Source organism: Anas acuta, chromosome 17 (assembly GCF_963932015.1).
Source record: "Anas acuta chromosome 17, bAnaAcu1.1, whole genome shotgun sequence".
NCBI classification, from domain to species: domain Eukaryota; kingdom Metazoa; phylum Chordata; class Aves; order Anseriformes; family Anatidae; genus Anas; species Anas acuta.
Genome location: NC_088995.1, coordinates 6,739,087 through 6,764,428, shown reverse-complemented (window position 1 = coordinate 6,764,428; position 25,342 = coordinate 6,739,087). Strand labels below are relative to the sequence as shown.

Below are 25,342 nucleotides of genomic sequence, written 5' to 3'. Positions count from 1 at the left end.
TCCCCAGAGAACTCAGAATGACATAAAAACAAAGAAACTCAAAGATTACAGAAAACTCTGATGTGTTTGAAAGACAGCATATACGAGGCTGCATATTCCAGACCCTTGGGCATTGCAAGCTCCAGGGATGCTTGAACTTCTCAGTTTTGCCAACATTAATAAAACATAGCTCGAGGTCATTGCTCGCACCAAAAGCCAAAAGCTATCCAACTTCTCTTATCTGTCCTCCTGTCTTTATCCAGCTGGGAAACACTGCATATTCATTTTGCCATCTCTCAGACATCGTCTAGTTATTCATCAAATCATAATGTGGAGGCTCCAGTGCCTCAGAGTGCTGAGCACTTGAAAGAGGAAGGTTGGATTTATCAGAGCTGTGGTTTTCCACTCGTGGCCACCGCTCCCTGGAGGCTCCCTGGCTTACGTTCAAAGGGAAAGGCTGGTGCCGCTGGGCCTGAAGCTCACCCCTGCATGAAGATTTTCAGAGACCCTGGAGAGAAAGGTGATCAAAACAGTGGTGGTGGAAGAGAAAAAGAGGGGGTAGAAGCCACTCAGAAGATACAGACAGGAGCAGAGATGGGATCAGAGTACAGACCAGCCGTATCTTTCATTTCCAGTGAAATTTCTGCTCCAAGGGTCCAGCCTGGATGGGCAGCCAAGACTTCCAGAGCAGGCCTACAAAGCCACAGCATACGAGACAAGATCCTCAGCTCTCTCTGAACTCACACTCCCTTTAAAAACCTTCCTGAGGGCCAGGCCCCTGGACTGTAACCCAACTTTGCTGCTTGTCGCATGATTCCCAGCCAATATGCCAATTACCCAAAGGGCTGCTCACCAGTTGCTGCATCTCTGGCTCCCAGATTTCAGCTCCATCAGCCAACCCCCAGGAGAACTTTCTCTCTCCTCACATGAGAAAGCTCAAGTCCCACAGGGCATCTGGGAGGTCCCCAAAATAATCTCCAGGTAAAGCAGCCTGCCCTCCACCCCACTGAATTGCTGCCAGGTGCCAGCAGGGAGGAGCAGGAGTCACCAATGTTGGTCAAGTAAATAGCTGAATGGACAGACAGACAGACGGACTGATGTACATACCTACAGTAGGTTGGATGTATGGAGAGAATTGCAGTGTCTTGAAGGAAGTTTTTGTCCCACAGCCCATTCAACCTCATATTCAGTTTCTCCCTCGCTAGGCTAATAACCTCACTCGGGGAACCTTATCAAGTGCTGTTTGACAATCCAGTAACTATATTGCATCCAGGAGTTTTTTTGTCCTGCACCGTAGCAGCAATATCTCCAAAGAACTCCTACTAAAGCTAGGGCCACTCCTCATAAATCACACACACACTTCGGCTGTCTCTTAATCAATCTTCCCCAGGTGTTCCCTCAGTCAGCCTTACCATGATCTTCTTGAGGCTTTTTCTGGCAACTTTGATTTTTATTTATTTTTTTCTCCTCTAAAGCAACTGCCTGGCCATGTTCAGGGTCTTTGGATTGATTTTATTTGCTTTCTTGCTAGGTTTTACCACCTTCTCTCTGCAGAAGTCTCATTTGTCCATAGATACCTTCTTCAAATACCCACTGAGGTTGCAACTCCCACAAAGATATCAAGTTGGCATCTTTACCTCAGTGTTTAGTTGCCCACCAATCAAGTAGATTAAAAATGTAAGGTGTCTATAAAATATTTATCATCCCACTTCATTCCTTTTCCCTATCATCATGGCAGGCAGCTACATATCTCCATGAACTCTTCACTGGTTTCAAGAGAAAATGTAGTTTTTCTACAGAATGATTATTTTTAACTTGTCTGATATATTTGAAGACACTTGATAAATCCTTCAAAAAAAGTCAAACATTTCTCATCATTGAATCATCTCACAATGAAAAAGATTAATTTTGCCATAGCTTCATTTTTGGACAACTTTTTTTTTTCCTTTCATCTAAGCCTGGCGTGAAAACCATACTGTTTGCTAATTAAACGTCTACTATTCATTTATAAACAAAGCATCAGACATATTTTTAATTCCTATTTTTGGTAATAGCTCCAGCTTAGCACCAGGCTGACAGAGCCACATGCCTGCTAGCGCGGAGCTGGCTGACATCCAGCCAGCCGAGGGGGCAGGCAGAGAAGGTCACGTCCGCTTCCAAGAGACCTCATCGACGTCCCCTGAAATTCCTCTGAGGTCCTTTGCCTAAATGCACGAGGGGGTGTGCAAAAAAGCCCCGTTCCTGAGATAGCCCCAATGGCCTTTTACAACCAGGTGCTCAGAAATACACCAGGGCTGCCCCATCTCCACTATTCCTGGTTTTGTCCCATCTCCCAGCCTGAACCAGGCTTTCTGCTCTTCTCCTGCAGCCCTCCCCGCTCCCCAAACACCATGTTCATTAAGGAAACAGGGCCAGCCCTGCCCAGACACCACCATTTAGGGAACAGGGACGAAGGTGCATGGAGGAGACGCGCTAAGAGCAGGAGCATTGCTGGCAGCATCCTTGCAGCAGCACAGAGCTGGCTTGACCTGCCTCCCCCAGCCAGCACGGGGGTTCCCGGACCAGGGGGCTGAGAGCTGCTTGCAGTACACAGACCACTTCAAAGAGGTATTTGAAGTGCTTGAGCACGGCCCGGGGAGCTAAGTGCCTTCTCCAGGACAGCATGTGGTCCCCATGCAGTAGCTGCTGCTACTGTTGGCCGCTGCTTTGGATTTGCACGAGCAGCATCCCAGTGCCTGTACTGAGCTGGGGACCAGGCACTGCCCTCCCTGGCCATGGCAATGTTTTGGGGACTGGAAAGGTACAATTCCTGCCACCAGGCAGGGAATAAAATCTTTTCAAAGTGTTATCTGTGTTACTCCTCTGAATCCTTTTGCTTGTGTCAAAAAATGAACATTTGGCAATTCTCAACTTATTTTTCTGGTTAGAAATAAAAGCTTGCTGTGCATAGGAAATTACCTCCACCCTCCTTCTTCCAGAACCATTTACATGACAGTGCTGCTCTCAACCAATTTGGGATGCTTTTGTTTTAAAGACTTCCGGGGGAGGGAAAAAACATGTTTCTAGGCAGCTTTAATATATAGTCAGAGGGAGGCCAGCTCCTCTAAAATTGAGCCTGTTGTTCCTGAAGTGTTAGCCACTTTAGATAGCACAGAAAAGTCATGGTCCCTGCCCTTTTTATATCTATTGCCTAGTTCTGGAAACTATCCGGTGAGTAGCCACTTTGACTTTAATAGGATGAATCATTGTTAAACCCATCATGTGCTTATAAATGTTTACACGAGTGGGCCCTAAATGGAGATACCACAGCAGGGGGAAAGAGAAATGAAGCTAAAAGCTGCGGTCAGAGCTGAGTAAAAGACACTTGTCTGGAGGGTTTCAGATCTGCTGGTGCTTGCTTTGAAAGCAACCTCTCCACCCAGGTGGGGAATTACTGTTATCCCCAGCACCTGGGAGATGCCCAGAAATATTTCCTTTGCTAGCAAATGACACCAATAACAAAACTGCCTGGTACTAATTTAGCAGCAATAGTGAAGAAGGAGTTTAAGGGAATAAATGTCACCTGGCACTGGGAGTCACAGGCTGGGAATGGCTCAGGGTTAAACCTGCCATGAAAAACCCATGTTGACCCACAAGAGATGACTGAGAAACAGTAAGGGGAAGCATCTTTCCCCTGAAGAGCATAGGAAGCACACATATACACACATTTCACTCCAATTAAGGATTTTGCCCCCTGCCATCTACCTTCAGGAGAAATTCCCAAGATCCCCCAGACATCACTCTGTTACATCTTTCCTGCTTTATCTTTACTCAGGGTATCGCATTGTTTTTGATCCAAGGTTAGGATTGCTCTCACATAGAGAAAGTTTAGGAGACTTTTTGAGACCACTTCTTGTAATCACACATTATTTTTAAATGACATATATGCTCAGGGTACACTGCTGGACAGATAGGCAGGGTATGTGAAAGGGCATGGTAAAAAAAAATGCTCCTCTGGGTTAGTGGTAAGATTCCCACCAAGTGCAGCAGCTCTCAGATGAAGCCGTTTACGAGATAAACTTCAGGACCCTACCAGACTTCTCTGGCATGGGATCTGGGAGCTTTGCCGTTGGCTTTGAGACTTTGAATCAGGGCCAAATGATTGCAGCTCCTGGTTTAGGGGAAGAGGAAGCAGAAAGGAACTACAGGCTTAAAGGATTAGAAGGAAGAGCTAAAAATAAAGTACCAGTAATGCCAGACCCCAAACTTTTACTGCTTTCCTTGCAAAGGGATGGGTTTTCCTGTTGTTTTACTGAGGGGAATCCGCCTCCTGTGTGACTTGGAGGAGCAGGACACTGATGGAAAGCTTTGATATTTCTCTCCAAAACCAAAGCTGTTCCTGTTGTTCTTCCTTATTCCTGGGACTCATCCTCTAGCTAAACACAGAGAACAAATGATCCAGCCTCTTCCTGTAGCCATTTCTCAGCTGCTTCAGCTCATTTCAGTGAAATGAATTACAATCATTAAAAAGAACTGCAATTATGAAAAGAAATTGAGTACTTCTACTTACGCAACCCATGATGGGAAAATGAGATCAGGGAAATATCCCTGCCCCTACACCCTGCTGCATTGCTGTTCATCAGCTCCTGCCTTTTCCTTCATGTCTACGCTGTCCTTTCAATATCACATAGACATGACACTGGGGAACACGGGTGGAAAACAGAACGGGGAGGGGCAGTAAACTGGGTGCCACCAGGGTGGTTGGAAAGGATGTGGAATCAGAGGATAAAGAGGGGAAAGACGCGTGGATGATGCTGTTCTTGAGACAGGGAAGGACAGTCCCTCAGGTACCATGGGCTGGGGGAATATTGTCCCTACCGATCAGCAAGTAGGCCTGATTTCAGCTGCAGAGGCAAGCAGGATCCAACACAGCAGCAAGCCCAGCTCCTGGCTGAACATCAGCACAGTCCTGGGATGCGAGCACAGCACCTACTGAGCTGCTGACTTCCACATCCAGTGCTGTGTGAGGGCTAGCTCATGCCTGGGATTACCAAAATCCTGCCAGAGCCTTTGGACTAAAATCCCAGTTTTCAATCTCGTTGATCCAGCCTTGGAGCCTGGCTGACCTTTTGGGGTCCTTTGGGTCACATCTCCCACCCAGCCCCATCCCAAGGGACCCCACCACAGACAGGCAGGAGCAGGTGCCATGGGGACAACCCTCAGCCAATTAATACTCAACGGGGGAGTTTTCTGGGAAGGAAGGAACAGCAGAAAACAATGTTCAAACTTTCCCTGAGCAGACAGTTCACTCTTGAGAGGGAGCCCAATGCTTGGACCTAAAAACTATACACAGAGATATGTTACATATTTATTCAAGGCAGAAATTGGCCAGGAAATGGCTATAAAACACACATTTTGAATAAAAGGAGGGAGATTTATGGCTCTTTTGCGAATCTGAGTCATATCTTTCTGCATCCCCCAGGCAGGAATACCCTAATCACTAACATACCCCAAACATGTACGCACAGTGGGCCGAGAATTGCTTCCTTCTGGCCACAGCTCCAGCTAAAGACGTGATAGGGATTGAGCTACTTTATCTGACAGTTGGTAAATGAATTGCCAATTCATTCTGAGCTTGGAGGGGGATTTTTTCCCCTTTAAAAAAAGGGTCCTTTTATATGTGTCTTTGATCAGTCAGGGCCTTGACAAATTATTTTCCAAGGAATTTCTCTAGCTCTAATGCCATGAGGAGGGGGAGAAAGAAAGGATTTGCTCTCAAAGAAAAGCTTTTATGTCTCAAAAAGTTACAGCAATATAAAGGGCTTTCCTCCATTTCCCCCTCACCTTCCCTCCTTCAAGAAATGGAGGCAGGTAGCCTTAGGATTTTTCCATCCCACCAAAAGGGAGGAGGAGGATGGAGAGGAAACACTGCCAGGTTGTCCAACCCCATCTCTCCTGGCATGGGGTAGCATCCTGAACTCCAGTACAGACTGAACAGAAAGGCCATGGTCATCACTGATGCTAATAAAGCAGTGCTGTGGTGTTAGCACAAGCAATCAGAGCAGAGGACAGCTCAACATCATGTCACCAAGAAGCCACTTGCTTGCCACAAACAGCAGGAAAAGGCACTTCGGAAGGGCTGAGATACCAGGAAACACCTCCCCACCCGTACTGCCAGGTGCTAGGGTCACTGCAAAACAAAGAAAACATATTTCTTTTAATAGAGTCTAGGGCAGGCAGGTTGTCTCCTCCATTTTTGCCGCATTATGATTTTATCTTATTTATTAGCTCTACGTACTCCTCCACTCCAGGCAAGCATCACGTCTTTGATGGGATCCTAAGCAGTGTGGACAATGAGTGGCACAAGCCAAGCATGGGGCATGACTGCTCTTTGTTATCATTAACATAAAAAGAGATTATCATCCAGTTATCTCCCTTAGGTGCCCTCCTGGAGGACAGACTCCCAGTAGCACAGGACCCCATGAGCATAGTTCAACAATACCAAGCTTCACCAGGATGGTTCAGGAACAACAAACATTCAAGATTTACTTCCAGCCCAACCCTGTGTGGTCACATACTGAACTTGTCTACAGGAACATTCCCACTGCAATCCCAATAGCAGCCCTGCTGCAGACAAAGCTGGTGGATAAAGCTTTTTGGTTAGGGGCCAGTTGGTCCAGACAATCTGCTGTAGCTGCGTTTCCCAAAGAAATGAGCCTAATCAAATCACAGCGGCTGTCTCCTGGGAGCTCTCCAACTTCTGGAGCCAAACTGAACCACCTTCAACATGAAACTGAAAACTTCAGGCTGAGCATTGCTGAGGATCCCCACTAAGATGCTGTACTTGAAGAGTTTTACAAGCTAGTTTGCTCTTTCAAGAGTACTTGTTGAACTTGTCTTGGCTCACAAACCCTTCAGATTTAGGTTATATATCACTACCTGCACATCTCAAGTACAGGGCCACCTCCCCTGCTCTTGGAAGCTCATCCTCCTGCAAATTCATCCTCCTGGAGAGAGCAGCAGCCATGTGCAAACAGGCTGGACCCAGCTAATGAAGGCTGAACCCAGGGGGCTCTTGCCCCATCCATCAATAACCAATCAAGTTGTTAAAGCTGTCCTAAAATCCACCCCAATCAGATGGGGAAGGAGATATCATACACAGCTTTCCTGCGCTTTATTAACAGCTGTGTAAATACGAGTAAAATTCAAACAAACCAACATTAAAAATAATCCCATGTAAGGATCAGCAATGCCCTGTATGGGTGATAAGCCTGTTCAGACTTCCTCACCAGCAAAAGCCTTCAAGGGTTGGCATGAACTGAAGCACCCTGTCTGGAAGACCGACATTAGGAAAATATTTAAGACTTGTTTTAGATTTTGTTTTTAATGCTGCAGCACAGCTAGGAATGAGGTGACCCTTTTGGTTACTGATGCTGACTCTGCTGTTTTTCTTTTTAAATACGGATTGGAGCTGAGCAACGTTTTGGATGTCTTCCCACACACACAAAAAGAGGAATATTAGATCAAGTTCTCTTAACAAAAGTATTCAGCAGCTCCTATAAGAACTACCCTCAACTCCCATCCCAGCAGCAAAGTTTTAACTCCGTGCTTAAGGAGCTTGGGTGTTTCCTATTCAAGGTGATGTTTTACTTAGGACCATACTTTATTGTTTCAGGTGATATGCTTAAAAATTGAGGGAAAAGTACAGTTATTTCTCTGGAATTAAAGTAAATGATGTCATTCAAGCCCAAGCAGTGTTTGGATGCTGGTTATATACACCCCCACCCTCCAAAAAAAAAAATGTTACCCATAGTAGTCCAGTAGGGGTATTTAATTTCCTTTCTGAAGTGTTTTTGGAGACTTTGAAGGTCACCCAGCAATGCAAAGTTGCCAGACCTGCAGCCCATGCCCCTGGCTGTGCGGCACTGCCTCCTTCTCTACCTACACAATCTCCATGGGAGATGCTTGGAAACAAACCAGAACAGGGTTTTATGGTTTGCTCCCCACATGGGCAAATGCTGCAGTCACTGCCAAGCTGGATTTGTCATCACCACCTTGACTGGCATCGACCCAACAGTAATATTGGTGCCTGTCACTCAGTGAGGCTGTTAAAGTGTCTGTGTACGTGTGTGCACTCGTAACTCACTGACCAGCTCCAGACTGATTACAGCATCATGGACCATCCGTGGTCCATTGCCCCACTGCCTTAAATTACAAGCTCTCCCAGTCTGGAGTCACCTCTCAACCCCTGCCTGGGCACACAGAGAGCCAGACTCAGGCAGGGTAGCCAACACTACTCGAACAGCAGCAAATACATCATGCTAGCCCAGCTCTCCATCCAGCTTGGCTTGCTTTCCCCAGGTACGTGCCCCACAAAAGCCATCCTGTGTTTTAGCAGGGCACGGTGTTTCTAATTAAAAGCTCTGATGAAGAAGGTGCATGCAGGTTCATTAAGCGATCTTGAGGTGGAAAACGCTCGGTGATCCCCAGCCCAGGTTTCTGATGAATGTCAGGACCTGTAACTGCTAACAGAGAGACAGAGAGGCACCCGCCCTCAAGTAGGCAAAGAACCATTAGATGAGAGCACACAGACTTTGACTTTTCTAAGCCTTTGGCAGTCTCCCATAATACTTCCACAGACAAATCAGCAAGCTACAGAGCAGATTAGCAGACAACAAGGTTGGTGGAAAGCTGGCTGGACCATCAGGTGCAAACAACAATGATCAGTGGTATCTCTCAAGGGTCAGAACTGGCACCAGTGTTCTTTGGGATCATTATTAATGCCCAAAGGTAAGAGGGCAGAACACACCCAAGAAGTTCACAGGTGTTACTGAAACAGGGAGCAAAACTCTGGAAGGTAGAGCTGCTGCTCAGAAGGATCCCACCAGAGAAGTGGGGTGGTAGGAGCCTCAAAAAGCACAATAAAGGCAAAAGTGAAGTCCTGTCTCTGGGATGAGCAACCCCATGCAACAGGACAGGGGGTGGAACTACCTGGAGTACTGCCTCCAGTCTTACTGGTCATGAAGGGCACACCAGAAACCCAGACACCAACAGGAGGAAAAGAGGAAATAATACTCCACTGTGACCATCTGATTACCTCTCAATGAAAACGTTCAACTGGAAACCCCAAGGACAACAAACATGTTTCTAATTCATCACAACCCAGGCCTGAACAAAGCTGAAGTGAGACACCGATGACTTGTGGTACCCTAGAGCTAGCAATGGGGTTAGAACAAAGCTTCACAGTGCTGCAGACACACACTGGTAATTGCATCCTCCACATGCCAGACCACACAAAATAGAGTATGAGCAACAGTACGTTATTATTATCATGATAATACAAATAATATGCATATTTGGCCTTACACAACAAAAGCATCTCAAACACCAGCATTTATTAATATAAGTACAACCTGAGCTATCAGTCACACACCATTAAAGAGCTTTCTATATGCTTCAACCCCAATTTGAGGTTGTAATCTGCATTCAGAATTCAGACAACTTCCTTTTTTCCTTAAGACAGGTTAAAAAATATTTGTTAGGGCTGAAGTGGAGAGCACCCCCTCTGCACACACACAATTACCCAGCCCTCAGTGAGGGTGCTGCCCAGACTGCATCGAGACCCAATCATAGAGACCAACTCCCATCCCCACATCACACCCCCATTTTTTACTTACTTAGGCTTAAAATGTGCTCCAGCACAGTGCTGACATGAGCAGCCAAGCTCTCTTCTGAGCTCACACCATCACCAAGAGCTGTGGTTACCAAACCTCTGCCTTTACTCCCCGTGGTGGGAGAACTCACACAGGTGATAGCTCTCACCACGGATGATGCTGATGCAAGCCTTGGGCACTGTCTCCAGCTGCTACTGCCTAATTCAGGGCAGCTGCATGTCTCACCAGCCTCTCCCCATGCTGATGGGAAGGCACAGGCATCACCCAGGTGTTTCCAGGAGGGGGAAAATGCCAAGAGGACACATGGCCAGAACACCCTTGCCAAGCAGTTGTCCCACCACCAGACCTTCTGCCCAAAGACAGGACCCATCACACCTAAATACATTTATTTATTTGCTCAGAGAGATGTAACACATGCAGTCTGTGGACTTCTCGCTATCCATTATCATAGCTGAGTCCTCCCAGGTGCAGGGCAAAACCTGCAGAAGTGACCGCAAAGCAGAGACTGAAGCAGCCGCCGGGGCCGAAGGATTTGTTTCAGCCAAACAAAGGAAGTGGAAGGCCTGAGAGCTGCCGGGTGCGAGGGTTTCCAAGTGAAACACGTCAGGGTTTCAACCTGAAGTGACTTGGGGCGGAAAAATTTCCTTTGAAATTTCAAAAGGGTAAAATGCTCTAAACATAAGCAGAATATTTCTCCATTTTTTCAAAGGGGCAGGAATGTATTCAGTCCACTTTCTGAACGTTTTCCATTCACTTAAAACTTAGAAAACTTTATTACTCCAAAAATATGTAGCAAAGGATTCCACTTTTCCAGAGAGAACTCAAAAAAAAAATGAAAAAAAAGAAAGCAAAATATTTTTGTCTGGTGATGAGCTCTAATCCCACCTCCAGACAAGCCATTTCTTTTCTCTGCCTTGCTTTCCTCTCCAATAAAATTTCCAGCCTTATTTTATAGCCTAAAACTCAACAAAGAAGAAGAAGAAAAAGAAAATAAAAACCAGAAAAGAAAGAAAAAAAAAATAAAAACCCTCAGCATCCTTTGAGAGTCTCATATAATCACAGGACTCCAGGAACTTTAAGAGAGAGGGGGGGGGGGGGGGGGAAAAACAACAACACTTTGCAAATCACATGAGATCCATCATAAAATTGTCAGAGTTGGCAGCTCTGTAAAAATCTATGGTATTGTGGGCTGGATTTATGGGCAAGAATCCTGAGGCTTTGGGTTGTTTTCTCCCCTCAGCCCTGGAGGCTCAAAGGGTGGTGGGAGGGAGGGCAGCAGCCTCAGCGGAGGCTGCCCTGCTCAGGTGGCCTCATCCCGAGGAGGAACCTCGCTGGTCCCAGCTCCCGAAATGCCAGCTCCCGAAAAACACCCCATGTCCTGGCTGCCAAAACTCGAAAACAAACTGATAGGGGCAAACAAAGATGTCTCTGTTTGTCTGCCGGGGGCATCTGCAGCCTCCCCGGGTACAAAGGATGGCAACTGCAGGAGGGTTTTAGCCCAGGAAGGCAGCTGAAAAAACAGCGTTTGCGACCACAGCCTGCGAATTGGTGCTCACTCTCTGAAAGATGTTTTTTAGCGGTGCTTGGGTTTCTCTCTCTTTCCTCCTCGGGTCGAAGGAATTGCACAGCCTGCACTTATTTATTATGTTTTGTATAGAAAGCTCTGTTTTTCTGCCTGGCGATGGTTCACGGCTGCTTTCCATGCTGCCAGAGCAGCTCCAAGGTCATCACTGAGAGGTTCGAGGAGAGGGTGGGCCACCGCCACCTCCTCCCCGCTCACCTGGGGACACTGTTGGCCCCCAGGTCCCTTCCAGGATGTGGGACCAGCAAGTCCAGCTCTCCAGGACTCTTCCTTCCACCACCTCTGTCCCCAAGCCCATGGCAGAAGGACCCTCAGTGGTGCTTGTGGTAGTAGGAAGCCACCAGACAACTCTGAGGACCTTTTTATGACACCTAGGGCTTGCAGGCAAGAAGGGAAGGGTGCATGGTGGTGATGCGCAGTCCCTCACACTAGGTGGGGATGGTCCTGCTCAAATTTCATGGCCTTTAATGGCTGAATTACCAGCTTAGCTCTGAAAAGAGTAAAATCTGCAACCTCTTGTGCCTGTTTCTTTCAATTACGTCAATTTGCATATGATTTTCCCCATTTTTCTTTATTATTATCATCATCATCATCCTCTGCTGAGGAATAAGTCCTTAAGAAGACAAATGAGGGAGCTCACTTCAGGCTCTTTATAAAGTAAAATCACAACCAAAGGGAGCAAACACCCCTCTCCTTGCCTGTTCCCCATATAGTTAGGGCCCCGCATTCAGCTGGTGAGCTGGGAAGGTGCTCAACCTATTTCTCCAGGCTCCGCACAAGCAAGGCACAGTCACAACCAGGCTGGGACTCACCGTGGGCCTCTGGAAGAGTCACAGCAGGCTACACCGTGTCCTCCTACCCACCCTGTCTTTGTCCCCAGTGAAGCAGCCCCACTGATGCTCCCACTGATGCCCTCCTTGGTGCTCCCCAAGGCTGCTCTGGACCTACCCCAGTTTTTGGCAGCCAAAAGCCAGCCATCAGATCCCATCGCAGAACCCACCGAAGAGCCCTGGCATTTCCCCGCAGAGCTAAAATAATAATGCAAGGAGCTCAGAGGAAATTAGTCAAGTTGAAGGCTTGAGGCTTTTACTTCTGAAGCTTGAGAAATAGTTTACCATGTGGATTTAGTTTCCCTAATGCTCTTTGAGATGCATGGCACACATTTCTGGTAAGACCTCTTTACTTACAGAGTAACCACTGGCCATTTAATTACATGTAGATTACCATATAGTGATAAGATGATTACATGATTAGCAGTGGGATAACGAAGCCTGGCAAGTACAATGTAATTGACAGCTAAATACAGTGTAATTTTTTATTCCTTAACTCGAAACGCAATTTACTCCATCATTAATCTTGGGTAACTGCATATTTCGGGGGAATAGCATGTGATTTACTGAGCAATGAGACATCCGAGTCCTTCCCAGGGGGTGGCCCCATGAAGACAGGCAGCTTTGTGTGCAGCTCCACATCCCAGCCGTGCCTGCAGAGGAGATACACGAGACTCGGGTCTCCTGCCTGCAGGCACGGCCGGTACCCAGCGCAGGCTCCTGTGGGACTCCTGTGGGACTCCTGTGGGAGCACTGAGGTCGGTCATAGGATACCATCCCCAGGTCCCAGGTGGGAGCATCATCAGGTAAAGGGGAGCTTCAAAACCTGCTCATTTTTTGCCCCGTTAGGACATGAACACCTTCAGTGCCCAGCCACGTTGCTCCCTGGGGCAACCAGGGCCACATGAAGGACACCTTCCCGCTGGACCTCCAGGATGTCACCTATTTCAGTCCAATCTCTTTCTCTGGCACTGTTTTTCCATCTTCTTCCCATTCATGAAGTATGCAGCATCCTGTCCTCCCTTGCTGAAGCTGGGGTATGGTCCTGCAGTTCCCCAAGACCAGACTTCCCCACAGACCCCATCCAAGTGGGAAGAGGGGGCAGCTCCACCTCCACCAGCTCCTCCTGGTGCCAGCCCTGCACCCACCTGGGTTTCCAGGGTTGCTCCTAAATCTGAATTGGTGGGAAAGTGACCCTGAGAACTTCTTTTGCCCAGAGAAGCTGTGGATGCCCCATCCCTGGAGGTGCTCAAGGCCAGGCTGGATGGGGCTCTGAGCACCCTGATCTAGTGGGATGCATCCCTATCCATGGCAGGAGGTTGGAAGTGGGTGTTTTATAAGGTCACTTCAAACCCAAGCCACTCTATGATCAACCTGAGGGCTGGCAAAGGGAGATGGTTTGTGTGGGAAGGACCTAGGGGACCCACGCAGAGCTGTAGAGGAGAAACATGCAGATCTGGACACAGCAAGCTCAGCCCATCTGCCTAAAAGCCTTCCCCTCCAGGATGGTGTTTATTTCTCCAGAAATAAATAAAAAACCAAACCTCTTGGCATCAAGCAGAAAGAATAAAAAAAGAAAAAAAAAAGAAAAAAAATGGTGGGCAGGTCCCTTGCACTTTGTAGCATGTGGTATTTATTAGATATAAATTGGCACACAAGAATAGGAAAGCATAGCTAGGTAGGGATTTTTTTCTGAGCTACATGGTTTGGGTATCTGTCTGTGGAGCCTCCCGCACACATACCGGCATTCCCACGCATTCACACCCACATTCTCCTCTGCTGACACACAGGTATACCTCTTTTGTTCATTAGAATTGTTTTTAATTAAAAATATATGTAAATTATATAGAGTGTGGGCACAGCTTGGAGAGAAAAAAATGAAGAAAGCAAAGTTCAGTTTCAATAAACCATGAGCCCCTCTGAATCAGCTGCTTTTCTGGCTTCATGACACATTAGGACTTACTCAAACTCCCATGTATAAATAAATAGAACCAGTAAATTTTACACCTGAAGAGTCCTTGCAGTAGGCATTTTTACTTACAAGCATTTGCTTTTTCCTTTCTTCTTGCTTCCCCCACTCCCAGCCCCCGTGATCATTTTCTGCTCCGTTCAAACACATTTACTAAATGTCTCAGCATACCCAGGCAGGTATCCCTTTCTCTTTATTTATTTTTATTTGTAGAGAGGAAGAAAAAGAATGACCAACAAACTGAGAGTTGGGGATTGCAAGCAATCACCACCATCATGCTTACAGATTTTCCTTTTGCTCCCCGCATCCTCTCCCCCTCTCTTCCCCCTTGCAGCTGGCTCACAGCCTCGCTTTCCACGTGCTGGCAAAAAAAATCAGCAGCAGACAAGCTGTGGAGGTTTTCAAGTTAGAAAGATACCCCACATTTCTGTCAGAGACAGCTGATGGACTGGAAAGACCAGGAGGTGGGAAGGAAAGTAGGAGAGAATTGGGAGTGAGCAAGGGGGTGAGGTTCCTAGGCTGGTTCCCACAGAGATGCGTTTTGGGGGACGTATGGCGATTTTAAGGAAATAGCAGTGAGCAATTTCACTCGTGGTACAACACCTGGGCGAGGTAGGTACCTGTTTTTTCCTATTTGCGGGTTCAGAATACCTCTTTTCTGTTGAGAAGCAACAATGATAACACTAATGAAAAAAAATAAAAACCAGCACTCCAAGCTCCACCCTTGGTAAAAAGGGCCGGTGTCTTTTTTTTTTTTTTTGAGAAAATTGAAAGAAAAAAATATATATATTATTATTTATTATATAACATCGTCAACATCAACACCACAAAAAAAAAAAAAAAAGTAACATCCTAGTTGTTTTCATTCAAGCACTCTGGCCGTGTTGATAAAGGCAGCAGGAGTCTCATGTCCCTTTGAGAACAAAAAGAGCAGGGGCTGGGGAGGGGGGCGATGGGGCAGGGGGTTCGCTGTGGCAGCAACACAAGTTGGGTGGTGGGCACGGTGGGGGGCAGCGTGCCAATCTGTTGGTTTTCCTTTTGAACCAAAAGAAAAAAAGGGGGGGGGGGGGGCAAGTCACACCGAGGCCGATGACTGCTTTGTCCGTGGTGTCAATCAGCGTCCGTCCCTCTCGAGTGCTAACGGTGAACATTCACTTCAAGGAGTCTTGCAAAACGCTCTCTTTTTTATTACCGACAGGGTGTTGGTTTTTTTTTTTTTTTTCCTTTTTTATTTCTTTTTCCTCCATTTCTTTTGCCGTGGCTGATGCTGTGGCCGCGGCTGCCCGGTTAGCTGTTCTCGCTCCACTCTGGCACCATGCCCACGCCGTGCACCGAGTGGTACTGGTGGGGCGAGAGGGTTCGAGGCACGCCGTGGGAATAGAGGAACTCTGCGGGCTGGAGGCTGCTGGGGGGGGACTGGATGCCCGTTTGGGGTCCACACTGCCGGACGATGGGTTGGTGAGAAACCGAGGTCTGGTGCTGGAACATGCTGTGGGTGTCTCCTATCTGGGGGGAGGTATGGTTGGCCACGCTGCCGAGCCGGGGCATCAGCGGCCCCGAGGTGAAGTGGGCAGAGAAATGCTGGTAGGGTAACCTGTCCATCGGCTGCATGGCAGACACTGTGCAACTGCTGTAGGAGGGCACGCTGGGCCACGTGTTACAGCTGATGTCTTCCAGGCTGGGCACGGGGTCCGTGGGGGGAGCGGAGCTGGCGTACATGCACGCTTGGCGCTGGGCTGATTCAGTCCTGTATGAAGTGTTCAGTCCCTGCTGCTGGGGGTAACTGGACCTGTAGAAGGGATCCTCTTCTGCCGGAGAAGTCTCCATGTAGGGCTTCTTGTAGGGATGCTCGGTGGTGGAACATTCCTCATCTGTTGGGAGAGAAAACTCCTGGTAGCCAACACCAACACCGTGCCCTGCAGCCCGGCAGGATTATCCTCCTCCTGCCAGGGGCACAGCCTGCACGGAGCGAGTCCAGAGACATCCCCCAGCTGTGTCACAGCCCTTGAGATCAGTCTGAATGGATCCCACTGAAGTTGACCACTGTTTTTGTCCCTGGACTGGGGAGGGAGGGGTTAGCTGGGAGCTCTATGAGCAAAAGCAACACTGTAAGATGCCAAAGAGACCTTGAGACTTATCTTTTTTGGTGATAACCCACACAAGCCACCACATCACCAAATTTATCATCTCCTGCTGCTGCCAGCACTTCGGCCAGAGCAGCACCTCCTGCCTGCAGACACAATACCCTAGCAGAGGTCCCCACACCCAGAGCCTCAGAGCCGATGCTGTTAATTAAAAAGCTTTAACAATGATACATTATTTTTTTTTTTTTTGTGATAAGTGACAGAAAAATAGAGATCATAATAAAAAATCCCACCGGGAGGGCACCAGCTACGGCGGAGTTGAGGCAATCAAGATTTGGACATTTATAGCCCTCAGCTGTGCCAAGGGGCACATAAATCCACGCAGAGCTGCGTGCTGTGGCCAAGCAGAAAGAAAAAGAAAAGTGAATTTCCCATCTCAAAACAACAAGGCGCAGCTTGCAGAGCCCTTTGTTTCCCGCAACAACGCCGTGCCAACAGAGGGAAGGAGATAAACAATTTAGGTGAAATCTCTTGGGGGCAGCAAAATGAATAAATGAATGTGTGCTTATTTATTCATTCGCAGGGTCACCAAATGAAATCCAGCTCTGCTGGGATGGATGGCAAAGTGCCCGGGGACGAGCAGTTCACCAAGAGATTTTAAGGACAGCGAGGCAAGCGAAGGGGAGCTTGTTCTGACCCAGATTAACTTTGCTGCTGCTGCTTCAAAAGCAGGATTCCTGGTGCAAGCAGAAAAACATCCCACTTAGACTACAGCCTCTCGGGACAGAAAGCCCTGAACCCTTTCGACAAGGGTAAAATGGGAAAGAATACTGCAAGAAATAGCCCTCTTCAAATTTCCTCAACTAGCATGATTTGAGCTGCCTTTTTTTTTTTTTTTTTTTTTTTAACCCCTGAAACACGAAAGAAACAAACAGCTCCATAAAAAGGAGGACAAAAGCACATCCCCACCAGAAGGCACTTGCACAAACTGCTGTGGTTTTGCTCCACGTCTCAGCTTCGGGAGGTGCAGACTGGCACTGTTTGTTGCTGGCAAACTCACCTGTACCCTCCCTGCTGTAAACAGACGTGTTTCTCCAAATAACCCAAATAACCCTGCTTGTAAAATAACCCATTACTCCCACTCAGGTGCCTACCAAGGGCAGCCACTACAGCTGGGCACGAGAACCAAGCATTGCAATAGCATCTGTAACACAGCTGAAACAGTGAGCAGAGCAAAAGCATATCACCACCCTTACTCCTGATCAGGCTTATTTTTTTATAGGGAAAATGATGAAGTTCCCTGAAGGATGGAAGCTGGAAACACTGCCTACAGCTCCCTGCTGAGCACGGGTCTATCGCAGGAGGTACATATGGCTGGAGTAGCTCTAGCTTTTACAGGCAGCCTGAAAGTTTTGGATCCCTAACCCAACACTGAGTAATAAGAGCACTAGGGTGGAAAAACAATATCTTGTAAAATGAAGCATTGTTCTGCTAATAAAGTTTTCAGCATTAAACCGCATTACTCTGCTGGCATTAGAAATCACTGGCTTGGGGTTTGACTGTTTATTTTATTTTTTTTTAATATATACAACACAAAACAGTCGAACCCTGTTTTTCCATTGTGCAAAAGTGTGCCTGACTTACAACCTGAGGTTGCTGATTTTTCCATTTAGCCCAGACATTTCTCTCCCTGCCACAGCACAGCCAGGCAGAGCTGCAGAGCCACGGATCCTCTTCCAGAGCACACCGCAGGTGAAGAGAGAAAAATAAAAACAGCCAGCACATTGGTGAAAACCCATAGGTGCCCTCTCTTATTTCCTAAGCTCTACCAATTGCTCTGCTGGCCTCTTTAGGCCCATTCTTACTGATGTTGAGTGTAAAAAGGGCACTGTCACTCCAGGTCTTAAGGTGTTTAAGCGCAGCGTGCGCGTCTCCAGAGGGGATGCTAACAAAGGTCACAGCCTACCCTAACCCTTCTTGCCCACCCTCTGGCCCCTCTTCCTGATGCTTTTCCCACCTGTGTAATCTCAAAGTGCTCAAGAGAAGAGAACGGTCCGTCTTGAAGGTGGGATGATGCATAGCAGAGGTCCTCAGCTGCTGGATCTGCACTGGTCCATGGTCCCTACTCTGACCTGGCATTACCTCACCACTCCTCACAGAGGAAATCAGAGCCAGCCCCAAGCAGGTGAAGGTCATCCCCACAGATCTGGGGGCAGGCAGGGGACTTCTTCAAGTAAGAGCACGGCAAAAAGTGGAACAAGCCAAAGAAAGCTCTCCTGCAATGCTGGAAGGAGGCATTCCCATCCCATTCTTATTCAGAGTCATCCCCACCTGCTCTGGAGCCTGGGCACTGCACCCCAAGGCTACGTCCTCTTCCTGAAGGTCCTCTCACCTCCTTAGCATCAGCAGGACATAGTAGAGAAGTATCCACTCTGCTCCGGTTTCTTTCATGATCCTGGCTCCCTAACAGCCCTTCATTGTCCTTCCCCTGGTGGCAAAGCCCCAGGAGGTGCTGCGCACCCTTGGGAGATGCTGGAGGTGCTGGGAGATGCTGCCCATCCTCACTGCTATTCTTGGAAGCCAAGGGTGGCAATCAGCTCCTGCGACCAGCCCCTCGATACTGCACAAACCTCAAAAAGCAAAGGGTTCTGCCAAGCAGGGGGAAGCTGCCAGCACCCGGGAGAAGCTGCTCCGAAGTGGGTCCAAGGAAAACGGAGCCTGCAGAACGGGGTGGAAACTGGCTCCCGCGCAAGGAATTTGATGATCTATCTAACGAAGGAGCTTGAGCGAGAGCGTAAGCAGTTCCAAGGTTTCCGGTATTTACTACTTCCAGCTGGGTCGTAAATACCACACAAATGGCTTTTTAAATGGAATTTTCCCAATTCCAAGATTAGGGCCATCCAGGATGAAATGCAAACATGCAAAATCTCTGGACTTCAGGGTGTCCAGGGCCCGTCTCTTCCCTTGGTGTAAATCAGGGGAGCTCCTTTCAGATTCATAACAATCAGCTCCCCAGGATGGAAGACAATGCAGAACAGGACCCAATTGTTTGAGCTTTTAAAGCTCACCCACACTTCCAGGACATTACAGTAGGCTCATCCCATCTTGGTCAGGGAGGCACAATGGATGATTGTCATTAACGCTGTTGTCTTGCTCAGTCTGGTTTCTTGTATGAATCTAGCATGAGCATGAATAGCTAATCACAACGTGCAAAGCTGACAAGGGTTGTCAAAGAAGAAAAGAAAAAGATGGATTTAACCAAAAATGTGCATCTTTAAAGGGCAAGCAGGACACATGTCCTAGGACATGAAACCTAAGACGCGTTGTGGCCATGCTATTGTTCTAGCAGTCACAAGGTTTGCAGTGGCTGTGATGCATTGCAGGGGAGCAGGGGGGCAACAAAACCCAGCACCAAAAGCTGGAGCCTCTTCCAGGGGCAGCAAACAGCCCCTGCAAAGCACAGGAAGCATCTCCTGATGAGACAGCGGGAAGTCTGCATGAAGCTGCTGAAAGAACAGCCCCACCAGCAGGGCTGGGCACACACCGACCCCCTGAATATCTCCCCACCATGCAGACAAATTATTCCTCTCTGTTGGTGCCCCAGCAGCCCCCTTGTTCCGGGCTCCCAGCTGCCTCTACCCAAGCTGCAGACAGCTCTGGCCACAGCGTAGCTCAAGGCTTGGCAAACTCCTTGCATCTCCCAAACCGTTGGCAGGACGAGAAGCAGGTCCTCCAAGTAGACCTCCCACACCTGAATTTTGTTCAGCTCTGGTCCTAGAGCTTCTCCAAGTGACAGAAAAGCTGGGCAGGGAGAAATCAGCTTGGGAAATGAAGAGGTTTTTCCTCCCTAACAGTGCCTGTTATGGAGGAGAATGGGGGAAAGGCATTGCTGCATCCCCACCAACCTCAGCAGAGCAGGAAGAGGATGAAAGATATATTCTTCCCCATGGGCAGGGTCACGTCCAAGCTAAGAGGCTGAAGGAGACAGTCCTCACTGGCTGGAGCCGGTGGATTCTGCTGCATCCTTCTCCCTCAGAGTGCCAACATGACAACTTTTATAACCTCCCCGGGGAGAGGCTGTTCCAGTTGCCTCCTGTTCAGCATCGCAAGCATCCCAGAAATCTGCCAAGTGGTTGAGATTGTGTAAGGCTGGGAGGGAGCAGGGGTTTAGAGGGATGACTTTTCAGTTCACAGGAAGTCTGAGGGGAGAGGATAACACAAGGGAAAACAAGCCCCGATGCCCTAATTGGGATGTGGGGCTAAAATCAAAGACAAAGCCAGCTGCCTGCTGGAAAATCCTTTTGGTCTCCTCCAAGCACAGCAACAAGAGAGGGAGAAGTGGAGAACTAGAGAAAGAGTGAAGCTTTAACAGATCTTTGTTACAGCCTAAAAATCCACATCATGAGCTGAGGCCACTCCTTAGTAGGACAGAGTTTTGGAGTTCATACATCCACCCAAGCCCAGCCTGAGTGAAATGCCATAAGTGATCTCAGCGTGGAGCTAGGACACAACGCAGGACAATTCCTGCCTCGAGGACTGCATTTAGCGTGTCCAGAAAGTGCCTGGAGCAGCCCCCTCGTCACGCCATGCTGGGGTCATTCCCAATGCTGTGACCCCAGGTCCCCAGCCAGGCACCAGGAATTGCCAGAGCTGTGGCTCTGGGATGTGTCCTTCCTTCCTCGCCCAGAGGAGGATCAGCTCCCTGAGACAGAGGAGCCTTCGGAGATAACATCCCCTCGCAGCCCTGCTGCTCTCCCCTAATGCAGCTCTATATCAGATCCCCAGAGCGAATCCATCTTGACTTGACAGCTAAGAACAACACTGTCAAACACGGAGCTAAATCTTGGTCCTCAGTCACCAAGAAAGTAGAAGTCAAACGAGGTTCCTTTTAGCTGCTCGAACACAGATCTATTCTTAACCAAGCCTAAACGAAGACTTGCCCTCCTGATTAAAAGGGCTCCAGACAAATATCACAAGATGTCAAAGCTGGAAGGAGCAGTATCCGAGAGACTATCTTGGAAAACAGGGGTGGTATTTTTTTCAGAAGATACAGACACCAGCTGGTCTCAAACCCAGGCGAACTGCCCTCTGCCCCTGCAAACACTTACCCACAACCACAGCCTTGTGGAGGGGAAATAATCTGCTGGAGACAAATCCTAAACTGACTGAAGAGGAGCCAATGTTTGGGAAGTCGATGATCCAATAAAATCAATAAAATTCCCAGTCCAGAAAATAGACAGAGGTACGTTAGAACTCAACATGCTGCTACATTTTTTCCTGAGATCGTAAGGCTTGTTAAAAATTGCGCAGAAAGATTAAAGCAGGAAAGCGGGAGAGGTGTGAGGAAGAGCTTAATATTTCACTGGAAAAGGGGAGGCTGGAAGAGGAAGATAAAGAGAAATATTATAGGTAGGATTATTTTCCCTTGTTTAATAAAGACCCTTTCTCAGCACTAGAAGAAAGTACCACGCACAGCCTGAGCCCGATATGAAACCTTGGATCACGTTCTGATTTATCTGAACAGAATTGCTCATCTCTAGTTACTTTTTTTTTTTTTTTAATTAATTTCACTTTGCAAAGAGCTGCTTGGCAGCTTACGTTGGCTCTCTGTTTCCCATTAACTTTGTGTTTCTTTCCTTTAAGCCCTGGTGGCTGTTTTCGATTTGCTTGGATGCATGGGGAGGGGAAAAAGCACAGCGAGGAGAGCCAGGGCTCGGGCTCCTGAGACAGCAGCCTCGCGGAAGAAGCCGGTGGTATCGGACAGGACGCTGCTTCTCTTTGATTAAAGCGTTTGGCGGCTTTGATAAAAGGCCCTTAACTGCTTGTGCCACTCAAGCCATCGGTGAGATAATGAGGGGCCATCAGCCCTACAGACAAGGACGCGCTCCGTCGGTCTCCTGCACTTTGGCAAGGGCCACGCAGGCCAGAAAGGGGCCGGGGAGCTTATTATGGGGCAGATAGTCGTCTCTTTTGTGACAATAAGAGGAAGTGAGATAATTGGGGGATTGAGGGAAACCACCCATGGAGACACCACTTAGCGGGAATCCCAAAACTGGAAGGAAACCTCTGCTGAGTCCTTATCGCTTTACAACGCGGAGGCAAATGATGGATTGCCCTGCGGTGTGGGGACACGCAGCAGTCAGAGGTTGTCCGAAGGGGTTGCTGCCATTTGGGCAGCTCGTTTGGGTTAGGTTTTGTCAAGGGGAAGAGGAATGGTGAGAGCTCAGCTCCTGGGGCAGAGGAGCGCTGAGGCTGGAGCTCAAACTAAGGGACACCAAGGGTAAATGTGACCTCTTGTCCCATCACAACCACGGACGGGGTTTTGCGTCCCGGCAGCTTGCATCCATAGCTCTGCATCAGTATGGGGACAGCAAGGGTGACACGGCTCACCTCTGACCTTAGGGGACACCCTGGGAGGCCTCTGCTACTCTTTATTCCCTGCCTGACAGCTAGCCCAAACCTAGCGTCACCATTTCCCACTGCAGCTTTGACACAGGTTTTATGAGCACGAGGATGGAGGAATGCTCAGAAAATTATTCCTCCATTTTCCATTTGCCTTTTACACCAGGAAAATATTATGATTTCTCAACGTTTTGCATTTGTACACATACACATGCCCCCACAACTGATGTTACAACACCTGGGGGATTCCCCAAGGATGTGAGAGACCCCAATTTCCACTGCCCTCCTGCCCCACCTCCCAGCACTTCCCAGCATCTGCTACCTTTGCCCTGAGCCTTTTCTGCATGTCCCCGTGTCCCCGGGGTTACACTGCTAAAAATAATGACGTGGCTGATAGGACAGCGCAGGGAAGCAGGAAGGGATCTGCTGTAGGAAGAGGCTACCAGGCTGGAGCAGTTCTTGGTGCATTTGCCACAATGCACGGTGTCTCCTGTTGGCTTTTCCTGTGCTAAATCATGGAGGAAAGGGAAAGGGCAGCAATGATCTCCTGGACACCCTGTAACGCTCTGCCCTGGAAATTCCCTATTCTTCTGAGGGTCTGGACTCTATCTGAGCGTTTTGCTACCTCAGCCTTGCAGCTGGGCACTCCTATTGCTTTGGGAGAGGGAGAGCCTGCCAAGTGCTTCTCCTGCCCGAGAACAATTATCCCCTCACTACCCCCGGTCCTTCACGCCAGGACGAGCTCAGCAGTCAGCGTAAAGCACTCACAGTTGGATCCCTCAAGCTCTGTCAAAGCAGGTCAGTCGCGCCAGAGGGGAATGAACATGGATATCATGGTTTTCAATCCCATGCCCCGCTCATTAGACCAGGCATTTAAGTGGAAATGCTTTCTGCATATGGGCAAATATCTCCCAACTGTGAGACTCTTGGTCCAAAACTGTGCAAAATCCAAGCTGTCAAGGTATCTACACTCAGAGATTAACCCCGTCTGAGGGACCATGGAGACAGATAAGCCAGCTTTATCTCCTGCCACAGCTATCTTGCTGAATGTGGATTCAACTGGGGTAGAAGGTATGGCGACCCCTCCAAATAGCTCGCTCCCAGCCCAGCAGCAGGAAAGAGGATTTAGGCTCACACTGGTGAGATGAGTTCCCCAGCCCAGCTTGGAGTATTGCCCTCACCCCTTGTGCATCTTCAAGTCCAACAGCAAGGGGAACACCACAGAATAATGCTGATGGTCATGCTAGGAAGGGGGGGGAAGTTGCAAAGTGAGAGCATCCAAGCTCTGACCTTTTCTCTTGGTGCAGTGGTAGATCTGGCTGTGCTCCTGGGAGATCGGGTAGGGGTTGGCGGGCGGCAGCAGGTCCTGGGAGGTGCTCGACACCCCGTTCTCACACTGGTACTGGGAGCCCAGGTTGGAGGAGGCGGAAAGGACCCTGGTCTCACCACTGAAGGGGCTGTGATTTGAGGACACTTTCTGTCTCACCGTGCTCCTGGGAACAACCGGGTACTCCTTACTAAAAGCAAACAAACAAATAAAAAATACAAAGCAGAAAAGCAATCAATTAATAAATAGATCGGTGAATTAATAAACGAAGGCAGTACATTAGTGTCATGGTGTTTGAAGAGTCTTTCAGGGAAATAGAGACGTCCCTCCCAGGAGACTGCAGCCCCGTCATGCTTTATTGCTGCAGCACTCTCCCCTTTCGCTTTCCCTTTGGTATCTTTCCCATTATGTTCTTGCTTCTTCAACCACTGCTGCTGTTTGACACACACACACACAAAATAGATACATGTCCTCTTAGCAAAATACGCAAGATTTTTATGTGAATATTGTAATAGCATTTATAAATCACGTACTATTTATATTGTGTATGGGAGCACACGTGTGAATAAAAACCTCATCTCTGCCAAGTTGCTTACAGGGAACCAAGCTGACTTGGAGATGGATTAAATATTTAGAACTACTTTTTCCCCTTTTGTTTATCGTCCCCATTCCTTTTCCCCAGGCTCCTCCAGCCTGATTCTCCTGAGCAGGGGATCTCTGGGCCAGAGAACAAGCTCCTTTCCAGAGCGCTCAGGGAAGAGAAATAAATAAGTCACTGAGACCTGATGCATGCCAGAGCCACGTGCATGAATGGAACCAGGCTGGGAGGGCAAGTGCTGATGGAAAGTCTGGTTTATTCACTTTTTTTGAAACCTGTTTTGGAGCATGGATGTTTTGCCAGCCCTGGCTACATACCCCTCTCCTACAAGCCCCTACAGTTCTGGAGACATTTCTCCAAGCACATCAGCAGACAAGGTTATTTCTGCTCTGTAGGACTGAGAAGTGAACAGGGGGGCTCAGAGACCTCACAGGAGGTATTAACCTCCCTCAGGTCTGCTTGCAAGCCAGCTAGGCACACACCGAACCCAAAGATTGCTGAAATGCCTTAAGAGCAGGTCACACAGCAGCAACCTGTGAAGTGCCACCGGGATCAGAGCAGCCAGAGCCCAGGCTACAACACAAGCTCTCCTCTTCGAAGCTGCAGCCTTTGGACCAAAGAGGCTTTGGGGTACCCTACTCACCTGCCCAAGGCTGCTCTGCTGGGGTGAGGACAGATCCTTAAATCCACCTTGAGTAGGCTCACCTGGCCACCTACACGTAGAGGAGAAGCCCCAAGTCTCCTTTTAGGCCCCATAGAAAGGACCTATTGCTGTAGAAACTCAGAATTTATTTACAAAATTTAACAATACCAATTATATAAACCTACTCACAGCAGGGAGCTTTCATCCAAACCACTGCTGCAGTGACTGCCAGAAATATTAGCAACCGAGCTGTTATGGAGGGGAAACTCACCCAG

The 25,342-nt window shown here is 48.3% G+C and overlaps 1 protein-coding gene and 1 long non-coding RNA gene across 11 annotated transcripts in view; both read right to left on the bottom strand.

Annotated features, from left to right (window-relative positions):
- LOC137841263 (uncharacterized) overlaps positions 1-9,978 on the bottom strand; it is a 30,614-nt gene extending 20,636 nt beyond the window's left edge. Inside the window, exon 1 of one of the 3 annotated variants that reach the window (XR_011088514.1) lies at positions 9,636-9,978. This is a non-coding gene — a long non-coding RNA (uncharacterized lncRNA). The remainder of the gene's footprint in view (positions 1-9,635) is intronic. The other 2 variants (XR_011088513.1, XR_011088512.1) reach the window with 2 other exon arrangements.
- A 4,317-nt stretch (positions 9,979-14,295) lies between these two features.
- The window catches only part of TBX5 (T-box transcription factor 5), a 126,516-nt gene continuing 115,469 nt past the window's right edge, over positions 14,296-25,342 (bottom strand). For all 8 annotated transcript variants that reach the window (XM_068654264.1, XM_068654266.1, XM_068654261.1 and 5 more), the window contains exons 8-9: positions 23,790-24,016; positions 14,296-15,884 (exon numbers count right to left, since the gene is read on the bottom strand). In XM_068654264.1, coding sequence (XP_068510365.1) covers positions 15,301-15,884; positions 23,790-24,016 — 811 coding nt within the window. In that variant the 3' untranslated portion in view covers positions 14,296-15,300. The remainder of the gene's footprint in view (positions 15,885-23,789; positions 24,017-25,342) is intronic.